An 18,180-nucleotide genomic window follows, 5' to 3' on the forward strand; every position below is an offset into this window, starting at 1 on the left:
CTCTGTCTCAAAAAAAAAAGAAAAAAAGATAAGAACGAAAGATATATCTTTCCCTCTCCTTTTCATAAGCTATAAAAATTGTCTTCTGTGAATGAAAAGTCAAAACCTTGCAGTACCAGGCCCTGCGATTGATTGTTTACTGGACCAGTTTATTCACAGATGAAGAAAATATTGTCACATGGCAGATAGCCAAATAACACCCCCAATCTGGTGAACAAGATTGTATAAGGGTCCCTGACTAATCAAGAATCTAGTTGCTTAGGCTGGGCGTGGTGGCTCTCCCCTGTAATCCTAGCATTCTGGAAGGCTGAGGCGGGTAGGTGGTCTGAGCTCACCAGTTGGAGACCAGCCTGAGCCACAGTGAGACCTCCTTTCTAAGAATAGCCAGGCATTGTGGCAGGCACCTGTAGTCCCAGATACTTGGGAGGCTGAGGCAAGAGAATTGCTTGAGTCCAAGAGTTTGAGGTTACTGTGAGCTGTGATGCTATGGCACTCTACAGAGGGCGACAAAGTGAGACTGTCTCAAAAAAACATCCAACTGCTTATTTCTATTACAATCTAATAATATTTTCCGGCTAAAATTTAGAAAATTAAGGAAAGCATAGGGCCGGGCGCAGTGGCTCATGCCTGTAATCCCAGCACTTTGGGAGACCGAGGTGGGCGGATTGTTTGAGCTCAGGAGTTCAAGACCAGCCTGACCCACAGCAAGACCCCATCTCTAAAATATAGCCCGCCATTAGGTGGGTGCAGTGGCTCATGCCTGAGATTCCAGCACATGGGAGGCCGAGGTGGGTGGATTGCCTGAGCTCACAGGTTCATGACCAGCCTGAGTCAGAGTGGGATCCCATCTCAAAAAAACAGCCAGGCGTTGTGGTGGGTGTAGTTCCAGCTACCTGGGAGGCTGAGGCAAGACAATTGCTTAAGCCCAAGAGTTTGAGGTTGTTGTGAGCTATGACTCCACGGCACTCAAACCCAGGGCAACTGAATGATATCATTCTGTCTCAAAAGAAAAAAAAGAAAGAAAGAAAAGCACAAAGAAAAAAATAACAATCCTACTGCCTAGAAATAACCAGAGATTTTTTTTGGGAGGAGGGAGGACAGAGTCTCGCTATGTTGCCCTTGGTAGAGTGCTGTGGCATCACAGCTCACAGAAACCTCAAACTCTTGAGCTTAAGAGATTCTTTTGCCTCAGCCTCCAAAGTAGCTGGGACTACAGCACCTACCACAATACTCAGCTATTTTTTGTTGCAGTTGCCATTGTTGTTTAGCTGTCCTGAGCCAAGTTCGAACCTGCCACCCTCTGTGTTTGTGACTGGTGCCGTAATCACTGTGCTACAGGCGCCGAGCCCACAGTAGATTTTTTTTGTTTTTTGAGACAGTCTCACTTTGTCGCCCTTTGTACAGTGCCGTGGCATCATAACTCACAGAACCTCCAGCTCTTGGCCTTAGGCGATTCTCTTGCCTCAGCCTCCCAAGTAGCTGGGACTACAGGCGCCTGCCATAGTGCCTGGCTATTTTTTTAGAGACGGTTATGTACATATCAGTGCAGTTGGCTTAGTTCCTTATGTTGACCACCTCCATATGTTGACCAGTTTGTTACTGTCCCTTTGGTGGTCAATTTACAGAGGTTCTGGCTGGGCCAGGTGGCTCACTCCTGTAATCCTAGCACTCTGGGAGGCTAAGGCAGCTGGATGGCTTGAGCTCAGGAGTTTGAGATCAGCCGGACATTGTGGCAGGTGCCTTTAATTCTAGCTACTTGGGAGGCTGAGGCAAGATAATTGCTTAAGCCCAAGAGTTTGAGGTTGCTGTGAGCTACAATGCCAAGACACTCTACCCAGGGTAACAGAGTGAGACTCTGTCACAAAAACAAAACAAAACAAAATTACAGAGGTTCTACTGTATTTGTAGTTCATGAAATGAGCCTATCTATAGTGGTTGAATGAATTTCATCTCGAGATCAGAAGAGTGAAAAACAGATTGTGGAGATTTATGAGCTCCATAGAATAAAAGGATTCTAGTAGTAGATTTTGGTACCTTATTTGTTAAGAATTGTGATTCATCTACCCAGGACGATAGCTTGAGACTCTGTCTCAAAAAAAAAAAAAAGAATTGTGATTCGTGGGCTGTGTGTGGTGGTTCACACTTGTAATCCCAGCATTGGAAGCCTAAGCAAGTGGATTGCTTGAGCTCAGGAGTTACAGACCAGCCGGAGCAAAAGGGAGACCTGGTCTCTAACAGTACTGGCCGTTGTGCCCAGTGCCTGTAGTCCTAGCTACTTGGGAAGCTGAGGCAAGAAGATCATTTAAGCCCAAGAGTTTGAGGTTGTGATGAGCTATGATGCCAAAGCATTCAACTGAGGGCTATTCAATGAGACTCTGTCTCCAAAAAAAAAAAAAAAGAAAGAAAGAAAGAAAAAGAATTTCCATTTATTACACAGTGGGGGTTTTGTTTGTTTGTTTTGGTTTTGGTTTTTTGGGTTTTTTTTGGTCTCACTCTGTCACCCCTAGTGGAATGCCATAGTATCATCAGAGTTCACAGCAACCTGAAATCGATTGTTGGGCTCAAGTACTCCTCTTGCCTCAGCCTTCTGAGTAGCTGGAACTATAGGCATACACCACCACACCCAGCTAATTCCAGTAGAGTGGGGTCTTGTTTTTGCTCAGACTGATCTCCAGTTCCTAAGCTCAAGCAGTCTTCCCACCTCAGCCTCTCAGAGTACTACTAGGATTACAGGTGTTGGCCACTGCACAGGGTCAATACAGTGCTATTTTAACTTTTAAAAGCATTTAATGGCTATTTATAATAGTTCGTTTTCAATCACCAGAGATAGTTTCTTAGCCATTTTAAATAGATTTGTACTCATCTTCAGTGTCAAAATTACTTTTTTCAGTGTCTGAAAAACATATAAAAACCATTTTTTTCCTGAGGTGGCTGTGATAACTGAAACTCATGATATTATGGAGTAGATTTTTTTTTTTTTTTTTTTTTTGTAGAGAAAGAGTCTCACTTTATCGCCCTCGATAGAGTGCCGTGGCTTCACACAGCTTACAGCAACCTCAAGTTCCTGGGCTTAGGCAATTCTCTTGCCTCAACAAGAGACTACAGGTGCCTGCCACAACAACAGGCCATTTTTTTTGTTGTTGTTGTTGTTGTTGCAGTTTCGCCAGGGCAGGGTTTGAACCCGCCACCCTGGATATATGGTGCCAGTGCCTTACTGAGCCACAGGCACCGCCCATGGAGTAGATTTTTTTGTTGTTGTTTTTTAGAGACAGAGCCTCAAGCTGTTGCCCTCGGTAGAGTGCTGTAGCATCACAGCTCACAGCAACCTCCAACTCCTAGGCTCAAGTGAGTCTCCTGCGTCAGCCTCCCAAGTAGCTGGGACTACAGGCACCTGCCACAATGCCTGGCTATTTTTTGGTTGTAGTTGTCATTGTTTGGCAGGCCTGGGCTGGATTCGAACCCGCCAGCTCTGGTGTATATGGCTGGCGCCTTAGCCGCTTGACCCACAGGCGCCGAGCCTGATCTTTTTTGTTTTAATGGAACACAACTGTTAGTTATAAAAGCAGCTATTTAAAAAAAGTCAATAGTGCGATGCCTGTGGCTCAGTGGGTAGGGTGCTGGCCCCGTATACCGAGGGTGGCGGGTTTGAACTTGGCCCGGCCAAACTGCAACAAAAAAATAGCCGGGCATTGTGGCCGGCGCCTGTACTCCCAGCTACTCAGGAGGCTGAGGCAAGAGAATCACATAAGCCCAGGAGCCAGAAGTTGCTGTGAGCTGTGACGCCAAGGCACTCTACCGAGGGTAACAGAGTGAGCTGTGATGCCAAAACACTCTACCCAGGGTGATAAAGTGAGACCCTGTCCCTCCCAAAAAAGATCTTTTCATCTTTGTATAGTTTTGTATGCAAAATCTTCATGGCAGTTGAATACACTAAAAGCATACAGTGTATATAATAGACACACGGGGGGATGCTTTTCAGTTAAGATTGGGAATAAGGACAAGATGTGATTAAAGAAGAAAGTCTCTTACTTTTTTTTCTTTTGCAGTTTTTGGCCAGGGCTGGATTTGAACCCGCCACCTCCGGCATATGGGGCCAGCGCCTTATTCTTTGAGCCACAGGCGCCGCCCAAGCAAGTCTCTTATATTACTAGAGACAATGAAATTTAACTCCTTTTTAAAATATAAATTATACCTATTTGGAATTAGTTGTTTTTTTTTTTTTTCCAGCTCTTGGGCTTCTGCCATTCTCCCACCTGAGCCTCCCGAGCAGCAGGGACTACAGGCGCCCGCCACAATGCCCGGCTATTTTTTGGTTGCAGTTCAGCCAGGGCTGGGCTTGAACCCGCCACCCTCGGAATATGGGGCCGGCGCCCTACTCACTGAGCCACAGGCGCCACCCTGGAATTAGTTTTAAGTAGATAAGCTATAGGATGGACAAACCCCATTGTAAACAACTGTCACAGAATTTCATGTTTCAGGAATATAGCTTCAGTGCTCCATAATAACATGAGAAGTAACTCCTAAAACCCGCCAAGTTTGGCTCAGTGCCTGTGGCTCAAGCGCCTAAGGCGTCAGCCACATACATCTGAGCTGGCGGATTCAAATCCAGCCCAGACCCACCAAACAACAATGACAGCTGCAACCAAAAGGTGGCAGGGTGTTGTGGCAGGCACCTATAGTCCCAGCTACTTGGGAGGTGGAGGCAGAGGCAGGAGAATCGCTTGAGCCCAGGAGTTGGAAGTTGCTGTGAGCTGTGATGCCATAGAGCTTGAGGCTCTGTCTCAACAAAAAAAACCCAAAACAAAACAAAAAAAAACAGCCAAGTTTGATTTCTTAGAGGTTAGGAAGAATTGCATTTCAAAAAGTTGTCTATTAAAACTAGTAACAGGGTGGCGCCTGTGGCTCAAGGAGTAGGGCACCGGCCCCATATACTGGGGGTGGTGGGTACAAGCCCGGCCACGGCCAAAACTGCAAAAAAAAAAAAAAACTAGTAATAGGGGCAGCATCTGTGGCTCAGTGGGTAGGGCGCTGGCCCCATATACCGAGGGTATCGGGTTCAAACCTGGCCCCAGCCAAACTGCAACAAAGAAAAATAGCCGGGTGTTGTGGTGGGCGCCTGGAGTCCCAACTACTCGGGTGGCTGAGGCAAGAGAATTGCCTGAGCCCAAGAGCTGGAGGTTGCTGTGAGCTGTGACGCCACAGCCCTCTACCGAGGGCGACAAAAACTCTGTCTCTAAAAAAACAAACAAACAAAACTGGTAACAGGTAAACAGCGTGAAGAAATAAAAATAACTGGAGTCCTAAGAACTGAGGCCCTGGCTTGGCGCCTGTAGTTCAGTTGATAGGGCACTGGCTATATTCACCAGAGCTGGCAGATTTGAATCCAGCCTGGGCCTGCTAACCAGCAATGACAACTACAACCAAAAAATAGCCGGGCATTGTAGCAGGTGCCTGTAGTCCCAGCTACTTGGGAGGCTGAGGCAAGCGAATCACTTAAGTCTAAGAGTTGGAGGTTGCTGTGAGCTGTGATGCCATGGAACTCTACCCAGGGTGACATAGTGAAACTCTTGTCTCAAAAAAAAAAAAAAGGCTTGGTGCCCATAGCACAGTGGTTATGGCGGCAGCCATGTACACCAAGGGTGGCGGGTTCGACCTCGGCCCTGGGCCAGCTAAACAACTGCAACAACAACAAAAAAAAAATAGCTGGGCGTTGTGGTGGGTACCTGTAGTCCCAGCTACTTGGGAGGCTGAGGCAAGAGAATTGCTTAAGTACAAGAGTTGGAGGTTGCTGTGAGCTGTGATGCTACGGCACTCTACTGAGGGCTAATAGTGAAACTCTCTCTAAAAAAAAAAAAAAAGAACTGAGGCCCTCAGAGTACCAAAGAGAGAGAATGAAACTTTTTCACATTTAAATTTCAAAGGAAAAATTAACTGGGTTCTGCACAGCTTCAAACAGAAATGACTTAGTCTTGTCATGTAGTTCTGAAATATACTGTAACATCCCGTTTTTCACGTCAAAAGCACATAATTTCCTGAGCAAAAAGTTCCCTTATTTTAAAGTCACATCCGATCCACCAAAGTTTATAGTAACATTTATTGAACTTCTAATCACATTTTAACAGCATTGTTGAGATACACAATGCACGTATCATAAAATTCATTTAAATGTGTACACTTCAGTGGTTCTTAGTGTATTCAGAATTGTGCAACCATTGCCACAATCTAATTTTTTTTTTTGTAGAGACAGAGTCTCACTTTATGGCCCTTGGTAGAGTGCCAAGGTGTCACACAGCTCACAGCAACCACCAACTCCTGGGCTTAATCGATTCTCTTGCCTCAGCCTCCCAAGTAGCTGGGACTATAGGCACCTGCCACAACGCCCAGCGCCTGCCACAACGCCCAGCTATTTTTTGGTTGCAGTTCAGCCGGGGCCAGGTTTGAACCCGCCACCCTCGGTATATGGGGCTGGCACCTTACCAACTGAGCCACAGGCACTGCCCATCCACAATCTAATTTTAGCACATTTTCATTGCTATAGAAAGAAACCTATTAACCATTGCAGTCGCTCCCACTCCTCTCTCCCCCAGCCCTAGGCAACCACTAATGTACTTTCTGTTTCTATTTATTTTAATAACATTTTGAACTTGGAATATTGTTCTCATGCCTATTCTAGGTCATTGGCTCAGGTTTAAAAGCTCTTAAGTAACCAAATTTATAAGTCCTATCACTTCCTCACTCAGAAAACATTCAAATGCTGGTTTCATAATGTTATGATTGTTAACATTTTCCAAGAATTTTTGATCTGGAGCATGTGTTTCAAATTCTATGTTTGTTCACTAGCTAAGCTCACTTAATTAGAAGAAATAAAATCATTCTGTAAAGACTCAAAACTAGGCCAGTCGTGGTGGCTCATGCCTGCAATCCCAGCCGAGGCAGGTGGATTGCCTGAGCTCATGGGTTCAAGACCAGCCTAAGCAAGAACAAGACCCAGTCTCTAAAAATAGCTGGGCGTTGTGGCAGGCACCTGTAGTCCCAGCTGCTCAGGAGGCTGCAGCAAGCGTATCACTTGAGCCCAAGAGTTTGAGGTTGCTGTGAGCTATGATGCCATAGCACTCTACCGAGGGCGACACAGTGAGACTTTCTCTCAAAAAACAAAAAAGACTCAAAACTAAGTTCTATTTGTGTTAACAATTCAAGGCTTTCAGTAGTAGAAACGGCTTTAGCAATCTTCTGTGACACACCATCATCTTCTATAATAATGTCACCATCATCACTGTCTTCATCTTTTGGCTACAGCCGAGTGTGGTGGCTCACTCCTATAATCCTAGCACTTTGGGAGGCTGAGGTGGGTGGCTTACCTGAGCTCGGGAGTTAACCAGCCTGAGAAACAATTAGAGCCTGACTCTACTAAAAAAAAAATATATATATATAGAAAATCTAGCCAGGAATTGTGGCTGGCACCTATAGTCCCAGCTATTTGGGAAACTGAGGCAAGAGCATCTCTTCAGGCTCAGCGCCCTTTGCTCAGTGGTTACGGCGGTGGCCATATACACAAGGGCTGGCGAGTTCAGATCTGGCCTGGGCCTGCTAAGCAACAATGACAACTACAACAACAACCAAAAAAAAAAAAAATAGCGGGGTGTTTTGGCAGATGCTTGTAGTCCCAGCTACTTGGGAGGCTGAGGCAAGAGAATCACTTAAACCCAGAGTTTGAGGTTGCTGTGAGCTGTGACGCTATGGTACTCTACTGAGGGCGACATAGTAAGACTCAGTCCCAAGAAAAAAACATCCTAAGCAGTGGGTTGGCTGTTGAAATAGCTTTATGATAATCATCATTGTTTATAGGGTTATAAGTCTCCCTGAATGCCTACTAAAATGTCAACATTAGGTGTCTTATGAACATATTGCAGTAACCCATAAAACTCCCCAAGTTTTCAAGTTTTGCCCTTTCTAGAGAAAACTGATGACATTCAGCACCAAACCTCTTCCTTACAATACCCCAGCAGCTGCTACCCCACTGACTCTCTTTACACAGTTGACTGGCTAAACAGATGTATGCACTTGTACATTTAAACCCTCACAACATATCATGATCCTAAAATCTTCTAAACCTCTCATACAAACATGTACCATTCCTTGCTGGTCCTTTTTGTGCCATTGTTAGCTTCCCAGTGCTATTCCCCACCCCAAGATTCCTCATGTCTCATGTTCCTTTTTCCCTTATGCCCAAGCTTTCTTTACATCTATTCTCTTTCTGTGCCTTCCTGCCTTTCTGCTTACCCAATACAAAGCCTGAATTTGCTTTCATGGAGAAGCCTTAAATTATCTCAGTATACTTTATGACACTCACACCTTTTCACATCCAAAACCTTTTGTCACTTTCTCCAATATTCCTATCCTATTTTCTTCTATATTCATAATTCTTGTGCTCCAAATATACTTATTTTCTACAATGTCATTTTCCTCACCTTCCTTTCACTTAGATCCTGATTTTTTTTTATCCTTTCCCATCCACCCCTTTTTGTTTGGTGCCTTCCCCCAACCCCAAACCCCAAATTTGTGTCTTAGTTATCGTTCTCCCTTTTGGTCCTTTGGTTTTTTTTTTTTTTTTTTTTTTTTTTTTGTGGGACATTCTCACTTCGTCACCCTGGGTAGAGTACCATAGTGTCATAGCTCACAGCAACCTCATAACCTTATACTCTTGGGCTCAAGTGATTCTCTTGCCTCAGCCTCCTAAGTAGGTGGGACTACAGGTGCCTGCCACAGTGCCTGGCTAATTTTTCTATATTTAGTAGAGATGGAGTCTCACCGTTGCTCAGGCTGGTCTTGAACTCCTGAGCTCAAGAAATCTACCCATCTTGGCCTCCCAGAGTACTATAAAACAGGTGTGAGCCACCATGCTCAGCCACTCTCTTTCACTCCTAACCTCTCTGATAACACTGTTTTACCACCCTTTTTCAAAAACTGACACTCTGATGATGTATATGTAGTGTTGAGTTGAAGACTTCACTTGAATAGATACCTGCTTTTCAAAACAGTGAAATCTGAACTATTAGCATGCAAATAACCTCTGGGAAGAAGAGATCTCCACTTGAAAGCTTCAAATAGAGGTTTTTCTGGTCATTTTGAATGATGAGATTTTATCTAATATTGTCTGAAGTGGGATAACTACCTGAGCCACACAAAATAATCACCACTGTAAAATGAGAATATGTCTTTGATTTTACACTTCTATTTTGATTGACCTGAGAAGTAAAACTCATCACCTCAGAGAAGGTAATTCTCATGCGTTTTGGATTATATTGATCATTAATTCTTCAGGATAATTTTATAGACTTGGAAATGTTTAATCCAGTCTCCTATTCCATGTTAAAGTCCCCTCCAGTATGGGAGAAACAATAACTCATCATCCACAAGGCAACCAATCTATTTTGTAATGCTATTTATTGGTTGTTGTAAAATTCATCCTTGTGTTGAATTTAAATCTACTAGTTATGATTATATTTAGTTACCTTAAGTCTGTCCTCAAACTTTTCTACATGATAACCCTGGATCCCTTTTCTACATGATAGCCTTTTATATATATATATATATATATATATATATATATATATATATATATATATTTTTTTTTTTTTTTTTTTTTTTTTTTTTTTTTTTTTGTAGAGACAGAGTCTCACTTTATGGCCCTCAGTAGAGTGCCGTGGCATCACACAGCTCACAGCAACCTCCAACTCCCGGGCTGAAGCGATTCTCTTGCCTCAGCCTCCCGAGCAGCTGGGACTACAGGCACCCGCCACAACGCCCGGCTATTTTTTGGTTTGCAGTTCAGCCGTGGCCGGGTTTGAACCCGCCACCCTTGGTATATGGGGCCGGCGCCCTACTGACTGAGCCACAGGCGCCGCCCACCTTTTAGATATATTAAGGTAGTTATATTAAGGTAGTTATTCTAGCCTTGACTCTCTACTTTTCCTCTCACAAATTTTTTCCCCTTTGGGATACACGTCCTCAGCTCTTTCAATTGTTCCTCATATGATATCATTTTCATCATCCTGATTGCTTTCTAAGGATAAACAAAACTTTGTTAATGTCCCTTCTAAAATGTGTTTGGAATTGGACATAGTATTCAATATGTAGCTGAATTTGATCTGGATACTAATGCAGCATGAAGTTGCTGAAGGTTTTTAGCAGGCGTGTTGTTTTGCCTCATAAAGAATTTTAATAAACTAAAATCCTAGGGCTTTAATCTGAAGGTTTGCCTTCACATGTAACTTATTTCCAAACCAAGTCTCTATCTTCCTTTAATTGTGATACTTAAAAATCAGAATGTAAAACTTTACATTTACCCTATTAAATTTTATCTCATTAGGCTATCAACCAGCCTTGTTTTCTTTGAATCTTGATTTTTGTCATTCACTTTATGCTGATTTAACAAAGAGCCTTGAAGCTAATGTCAGAATCTTTTCAGATATCTGGGAAATGATAATCAAAAGTCGTGGAGACTATGTTCCAATAATCATTGGATGCAGATGTAACTCAGTTCTTCTAGTATATATATGTTAATACCACTGTGAATTAACAAAAGCAGGTAAGGACTGAGTACATTGCCAGCTTGCCTTGTGTTGAATAGTACTCCAGAAGAGATGCTGTTTTAAGACATGTTGTGCTAATGTAAAGCCAAAAGAGAGGGCTAATTCTTCCCAAGAAATCAACTAATGCACATGAGGTCGAGACAGTCATTGTAAACATTGTTTCAGTTTGTATTTGAAAAATTTATACTGAGCACAGCATTAGGCAATGTGGGACATACTGAAGAACTAAGTTTGCCTCACAGATAGTGTGACCACATGCTCTGCTTTGCCTGAGGCAACCCTGATTCATGCCTGTTGTCCCAGTGTAATTATTAGTAAATCATTTTTCACTTTAAAGAGGGTACGGGTTTGGAGGATAAATTATTTTGCTACCCTCCTCATTACCAACTGGTTCCTTTTAGTATCTTATCTGGGCATTACACAGGTGTAATTTGGCATCTCTAATGAGGCTGCAACAGTACTTCTGTATTTGAACACATTGTTCCTTGACCCAGTGGAATTGATAATAAACCTTAACTTGGCAATTAAGGTCTGCAAATACATAGCATTTCCTGAGCCACCCTCTAGAGGGCAGTATTTAAGTTATTATTTTTTTAAGAGACAGAGTCTCACTTTATCACCGTCTCACAGCAACCTCCAACTCCTGAGCTTAGGCAATTCTCTTGCCTCAGCCTCCCAGGTAGCTGGGACTACAGGCGCCCGCCACAACACCTGGCTATTTTTTTGTTGTTGCAGTTTGGCCACGGCTGGGTATGAACCCGCCACCCTCCGTATAGGGGGTCGGCTCCCTAACCACTGAGCCACAGGCGCCGCCCTAGAGGGCAGTATTATATGTATATCTAGAATGATTCAATTCTGACCAAAAAATAGACTCTTCTTTGTACGTGAAAATAACAAATATTAATTTTTTTTTTTTTTTTTTTTTTTTTTTTTTTTTTGTAGAGACGGAGTCTCACTTTATGGCCCTCGGTAGAGTGCCGTGGCCTCACACAGCTCACAGCAACCTCCAACTCCTGGGCTTAAGCGATTCTCTTGCCTCAGCCTCCCGAGTAGCTGGGACTACAGGCGCCCGCCACAACGCCCGGCTATTTTTTGGTTGCAGTTTGGCCGGGGCCAGGTTTGAACCCGCCACCCTCGGTATATGGGGCCGGCGCCCTACCGACTGAGCCACAGGCGCCGCCCCTTAATTTTTTTTTTTGACACAGAGTCTTACTATGTCACCCTCAGTAGAGTGCTGTAGTGTCACAGCTCACAGCAACCTCGAACTCTTGGGCTTAAGCGATTCTCTTGCCTCAGTCTCCTGAGTAGCTGGGACTATAGGTGCTCACCACACACCCAGCTATATTTTTGGCTGCAGTTGTCATTGTTGTTTGGCAGACCTGCGCTGGGTTTGAACCCACCAGTTCTGGTGTATATGGCTGGTGCCCTAGTTGCTGAACTACAGGCACCGAGCCAATATTGACATTCTAAAAGAACACATTAGAACCAATGTTGTGAATATAACTTATTTTCTGAGCAAAACAATAAAATATGAAAAATCAATTCATTAGGGCGGCGCCTGTGGCTCAGTGAGTAGGGTGCCGGCCCCATATGCCGAGGGTGGCGGGTTCAAACCCAGCCCGGGCCAAACTGCAGCAACAACAACAACAAAAATAAATAGCCGGGCGTTGTGGCGGGCGCCTGTAGTCCCAGCTGCTCGGGAGGCTGAGGCAAGAGAATCGCGTAAGCCCAAGAGTTAGAGGTTGCTGTGAGCCATGTGACACCACAGCACTCTACTGAGGGCAGTACAGTAAGACTCTGTCTCTACAAAAAAAAAAAAAAAAATCAATTCATTAACATTCAGAACGTGCTTTTTTTAATTTATAAGCTCTGAACTTTGATGACTTGAATATACAATGATCTATTATGACAATTATGCATAGACTTTAATAATCTACATATCTTATGCTTCTGTCATGTCTTTACTAATTAATAATTTGACATGTTTAATAATTATAATGTATTCTGCATCATATAGTTACCATGTTTATGTAAAATAAGCCCTTAAAAATTAATAGTTTTGTTATACCTGTTTAAGAATTACTTTCCTCAAAGAAAGAAAGAAATTCTGTATTTTACTTTATTCAATCATACGGTAATGTTGAACTCTAGTATTTAGAATTAGAATGTTTCTAAAAATTGTGTAATTATTTTATGTCTATAGTGCGTAATCTGTTAGCTGTTAATAACAAAAGTATGTTGCTTCTGTTTTATATTTTGGATTTCCTAATGTAGTGTTCTCTTTTTAGAAAAAGTGGACAAGTCCTATTTTCAAGAGAAGATGACTTTTAACAGTTTGAAGGATCTAAAACTTGTATACCTGCAGACGTCAATAAGGATGAAGAATTTGTAGAAGAGTTTAATAGATTAAAAACTTTTGCTAATTTTCCAAGTAGTAGTCCTGTTTCATGCATCAACACTGGCACGAGCAGGTTTTCTTTATACTGGTGAAGGAGATACCGTGCGGTGCTTTAGCTGTCATGCAGCAGTAGATAGATGGCAATATGGAGACTCAGCAGTTGGAAGACACAGGAAAGTATCTCCAAATTGCAGATTTATCAACGGTTTTTATTTTGAAAATAGTGCCATGCAACCTACAAATCCTGGTGTCCAGAATGGTCAGTACAAAGTTGAAAACTATCTGGGAAACAGAAATCATTTTGCTTTAGATAGGCCATCTGAGACTCATGCAGACTATCTTCTGAGAACTGGACAGGTTGTAGATATATCAGACACCATTTACCCAAGGAATCCTGCCATGTGTAGTGAAGAAGCTAGATTAAAGTCATTCCAGAATTGGCCAGACTATGCCCACTTAACCCCAAGAGAGTTAGCTAGTGCTGGACTCTACTACACAGGTATTGATGATCAAGTGCAGTGCTTTTGTTGTGGTGGAAAACTGAAAAATTGGGAACCTTGCGATCGCGCCTGGTCAGAACACAGGCGACACTTTCCTAATTGCTTCTTTGTTTTGGGCCGGAACATTAATACTAGAAGTGAATCTGATGTTGTGAGTTCTGATAGGAATTGCCCAAATTCAACAAATCTTCCAAGAAACCTATCCATGGCAGATTATGAAGCACGGATCATTACTTTTGGGACATGGATATACTCAATTAACAAGGAGCAGCTTGCAAGAGCTGGATTTTATGCTTTAGGTAAACTTTATAATAAAACCAATAAATAACTTTCCAACTATTCCAGGGCTCCTAAAAAGTAAATTGATGCCTTTAGCCCCTTGAACTGGTAAATATTTAGGTATAAACTGGTATGATTATATTACTACTATTCTGTGAACTCTTGAATATATAATATAGCTACTGAATTTAATTGTAAAAAAAACTGCCATATAACAAGCCATGTTTGTTTTTATGTAATTGTTTTTTTTTTGTTTTGTTTCGTTTGCGGTTTTTGGCCGGGGCTGGGTTTGAACCCGCCGCCTCTGGCATATTGGGCCAGCGCCCTACCCCTTTGAGCCACAGGCGCCACCCTTTATGTAATTGTTATTAAGAGAGAGATGACATGCCTGGTAGATGGTAGCTATCCCTTGTAGAAAAATTGATGTAATATTAATACTACCTATCATTGAGCACCTACTCTGTGTGCTCTATATATACATATATAACATGCATTTTCTCTAAGCCTTATGACAATCCAATAAAAAGAGTAAACATCTGGGCGGCGCCTGTGGCTCAGTTGGTAAGGCGCCAGCCCCATATACCGAGGGTGGCGGGTTCAAACCCGGCCCCGGCCAAACTGCAAAACCAAAAAAAATTAGCCGGGCGTTGTGGCAGGCGCCTGTAGTCCCAGCTACTTGGGAGGCTGAGGCAAGAGAATCGCTTAAGCCCAGGAGATGGAGGTTGCTGTGAGCTGTGTGAGGCCACGGCCCTCTACCGAGGGCCATAAAGTGAGACTCTGTCTCCACAAAAAAAAAAATAGAAAAATACTGAAGTAAGAGGATCTCTTGAGCCCGAATTGGTTGGAGGTTGCTGTAAGCTATGATGGCACGGCACTGTACCCAGGGCGACAGCTTGAGACTCTTTTTTTTTTTTTTTTTTTTTTTTTTTTTTTTGAGACAGAGTAAAGCATCAGAAGAGTTTAGTTTGGATCATACTGTATTAAAATTGACATCTACCTTTAGTACATAGACTATATGTTTGGAAACTGCCTGTATTATGCCTATTGCTTTAAATGAGTGCCTTTCGAATGGACTGCCATAGACATGTCAGAAAGGGCCATTAGTGTGATGGCTTCCAGGGGTATTTTTTTTAATCATACCATTATATATCTGACCCATTTATTTTAAGATTGAATAGTGCCTGTAAGAAAATTGGTTATTTCAAGTAGTAATCTTGAAGGTTTGCTTAGTGTCATTCAGCTATAATCTTGAGAAACTTACAATTTTATTATGCTAGAACTTTATTGTTACTAACACTAGGGACATAACTTGTTTTAAAGTTTCACAGTTTTAAATAGTAAGTGCAATATTGATGGCCCAAGTGAAATACATTAAAAAGAAAATTAAAGCCGGGCGTTGTGGCAGGCGCCTGTGTCCCAGCTACTCTAGAGGCTGAGGCAAGAGAATCGCGTAAGCCCAAGAGTTAGAGGTTGCTGTGAGCCGTATGACGCCACGACACTCTACCCAGGGCACTAAAGTGAGACTCTGTCTCTACAAAAAAAAAAGAAAGAAAGAAAGAAAGAAAATTTAGTTTTTTAACATAAAATTGGGCAATTTTATTATTATCTGTTTTCTATGAAATATCTCAGATTGGATCAGTGAATTTAATATGTATTTCCTCCTCAAATGGTATAGATCATGTCTATTACTTAAATGTGAATTTGAATGTCCTTTAAGTTATGAGGTTTTGTGTAATTTAGATGTGCTTAATTGTTAGGTGTTAAAATGGATATGTTTGTATAAGCTTCTAACTGCACAAATAAATATATCTTTTACTTACATGTTTCCTTAGGAGAAGGTGATAAAGTAAAGTGCTTTCACTGTGGAGGAGGACTAACTGATTGGAAGCCCAGTGAAGACCCTTGGGAACAACATGCTAAGTGGTATCCAGGGTAAGATATTTAATTGTTCATTCACTAACAGGCAAGTTAAATATCATGCAGTGAAAAGACTTGAATTACCTTTTTTTAAGAGACAGAGTCTGACTTTGTCACCCTCATTAGAGTGCTGTGGCGTCACAGCTCACAGCAACCTCCAACTCCTGGGCTTAGGCGATTCTCTTGCCTCAGCCTCCCAAGTAGCTGGGAGTACAGGCTCCTGCCACAATGCTTGGCTATTTTTTGTTGCAGTTTGGCCGAGGTCGGATTTGGACCCGCCACCCTCAGTATATGGGGCCAGCACCCTACCCACTGAGCCACAGGCACCACCCTTGAATTGCTTTTCACCTCAACTATTTTTACCTTCACTGTGGCTTGAAATTCACACCAGGTTTATAAAAATGAGGTCACCTACTTTACAGGGGAAAAAAAAAACTACCTCAGCCTTCTCTGGTGACCAAAACATTCACTGTGAATGTATCATATCTATGACATACAGATTATTCCATGTCTAAACACAAATGAGAAATGTATACATGATTTTTTTTTTATTTTTTTTTATTTTTTGGGTTTTTTGGCCGGGGCTGGGTTTGAACCCGCCACCTCTGGCATATGGGACCGGTGCCCTACTCCTTGAGCCACAGGCGCCGCCCATAGTTTAGGTTGATTACTGAATCCTTTTTCTTTTTTTTTTTTTTTTTTTGGCCGGGGCTGGGTTTGAACCCACCACCTCCGGCATATGGGACTGGCGCCCTACTCCTTGAGCCACAGGCGCCGCCCTACATGATTTTTTTTTTGAGACAGAGTCTCACTTTGTCACCCTCAGTAGAGTTCTGTAGCATCATAGCTCACAGCAGCGTCAAACTCTTGGGCTCAAGCAATTCTCTTGCCTCAGCCTCCCAAGTAGCTGGGACTATAGGCATCCGCCAGAATGCTTGGCTATTTTTAGATCTTTTTTTTTTTTTTTTTGTAGAGACAGAGTGTCACTTTATGCCCTTCGGGTAGAGTGCCATGGCATGACACAGCTCACAGCAACTTCCAACTCCTGGGCTTAAGCGATTCTCTTGCCTCAGCCTCCCGAGTAGCTGGGACGACAGGAGCCCGCCACCATGCCCAGCTATTTTTGGTTGCAGTTCAGCTGGGGCCGGGTTTGAACCCGCCACCCTCGGTATGTGGGGCCGGCGCCTTACCGACTGAGCCACCGGCGCCGCCCCTATTTTTAGATCTTGCTCAGGCTAGTTTTGAACCTGTGAGCTCAAGCAAACCACCCTCCTTGGCCTCACAGGATGCTAGGATTACAGGCGTGAGCCACCATGCCCAGCCTCGATTTTTTAGTTTTGGAAGTAGATGCTTTCATGCTACGCATAGGAGAAGCCATGTTACCAAGGAGATTCCTTAAGAAGCTATGCCTCCGGGCGGCGCCTGTGGCTCAGTGAGTAGGGTGCTGGCCCCATATACTGAGGGTGGCGGGTTCGAACCCAGGCCCCACCAAATTGCAACAACAAAAAAAAATAGCCGGTGTTGTGGCAGGTGCCCGTGGTGCCAGCTAACTCGGGAGGCTGAGGCAAGAGAATCGCCTAAGCCCAGGAGTTGGAGGTTGCAGTGAGCTGTGACTCCACGGCACTCTACCAAGGGCAACAAAGTGAGACTCTGTCTCTTAAAAAAAAAAAAAAAGAAGCTATACCTCCTATAAAATACTAATGCACCTCATTGACTAAGACACACAATTGTTCCCATTTTTTTTCTTTTTTTTTATTAGTTCATCTAGAATTGTTTAATTTTTTTTTTTTATTATTGGGGATTCATTGCATTTTTTTTTTAAATTTTTTGAGACAGAGCCTCAAGCTGTTGCCTTGGGTAGAGTGCTGTGGTATCACAGCTCACAGCAACCTCCAACTCCTGGGCTCAAGCGATTCTCCTGCCTCTGCCTCCCAAGTAGCTGGGACTATAGTCCTCTGCCACAGTGCCTGGCTATTTTTTGGTTGCAGCCATCATTGTTTGGCGGAGCAAGGCTGGATTCAAACCTGCCAGTTCTAGTACATGTGGCTGGCACCTTAGCTGATTGAGCCACAGGTGCCGAGCCAATTGTTCACATTTTTTTTTTAGAGACAGAGTCTCACTGTACCGCCCTCGGGTAGAGTGCCATGGCGTCACACGGCTCACAGCAACCTCTAACTCTTGGGCTTACGCGATTCTCTTGCCTCAGCCTCCCGAGCAGCTGGGACTACAGGCGCCCGCCACAATGCCCAGCTATTTTTTTGTTGCAGTTTGGCCCGGGCTGGGTTTGAACCCGCCACCCTCGGCATATGGGGCTGGCGGCCCTACTCACTGAGCCACAGGCGCCGCCCAATTGTTCACATTTTTATTTTTTATTTTTTTTTTGGCCGGGGCTGAGTTTGAACCCACCACCTCCGGCATATGGGACCAGCGCCCCACTCCTTGAGCCACAGGCGCCACCCAATTGTTCACATTTTTAAGATTTCTAAATTCAGGA

General features: G+C 43.3%; 1 protein-coding gene across 7 annotated transcripts in view; it reads left to right on the forward strand.

Moving 5' to 3' along the window:
• XIAP (X-linked inhibitor of apoptosis) overlaps positions 1-18,180 on the forward strand; it is a 55,327-nt gene that overhangs the window by 10,707 nt on the left and 26,440 nt on the right. For 4 of the 7 annotated variants that reach the window (XM_053581050.1, XM_053581048.1, XM_053581049.1 and 1 more), the window contains exons 2-3: positions 12,881-13,789; positions 15,602-15,701. In XM_053581050.1, the coding sequence (XP_053437025.1) occupies positions 13,219-13,789; positions 15,602-15,701 (671 nt within the window). In that variant the 5' untranslated portion in view covers positions 12,881-13,218. Of the gene's footprint in view, positions 1-9,909; positions 9,927-10,468; positions 10,589-12,880; positions 13,790-15,601; positions 15,702-18,180 lie in introns of those variants that run through there. The other 3 variants (XM_053581045.1, XM_053581044.1, XM_053581047.1) reach the window with 2 other exon arrangements.

This window comes from Nycticebus coucang, chromosome X (genome assembly GCF_027406575.1).
Source record: "Nycticebus coucang isolate mNycCou1 chromosome X, mNycCou1.pri, whole genome shotgun sequence".
Taxonomy (NCBI): Eukaryota; Metazoa; Chordata; class Mammalia; order Primates; family Lorisidae; genus Nycticebus; species Nycticebus coucang.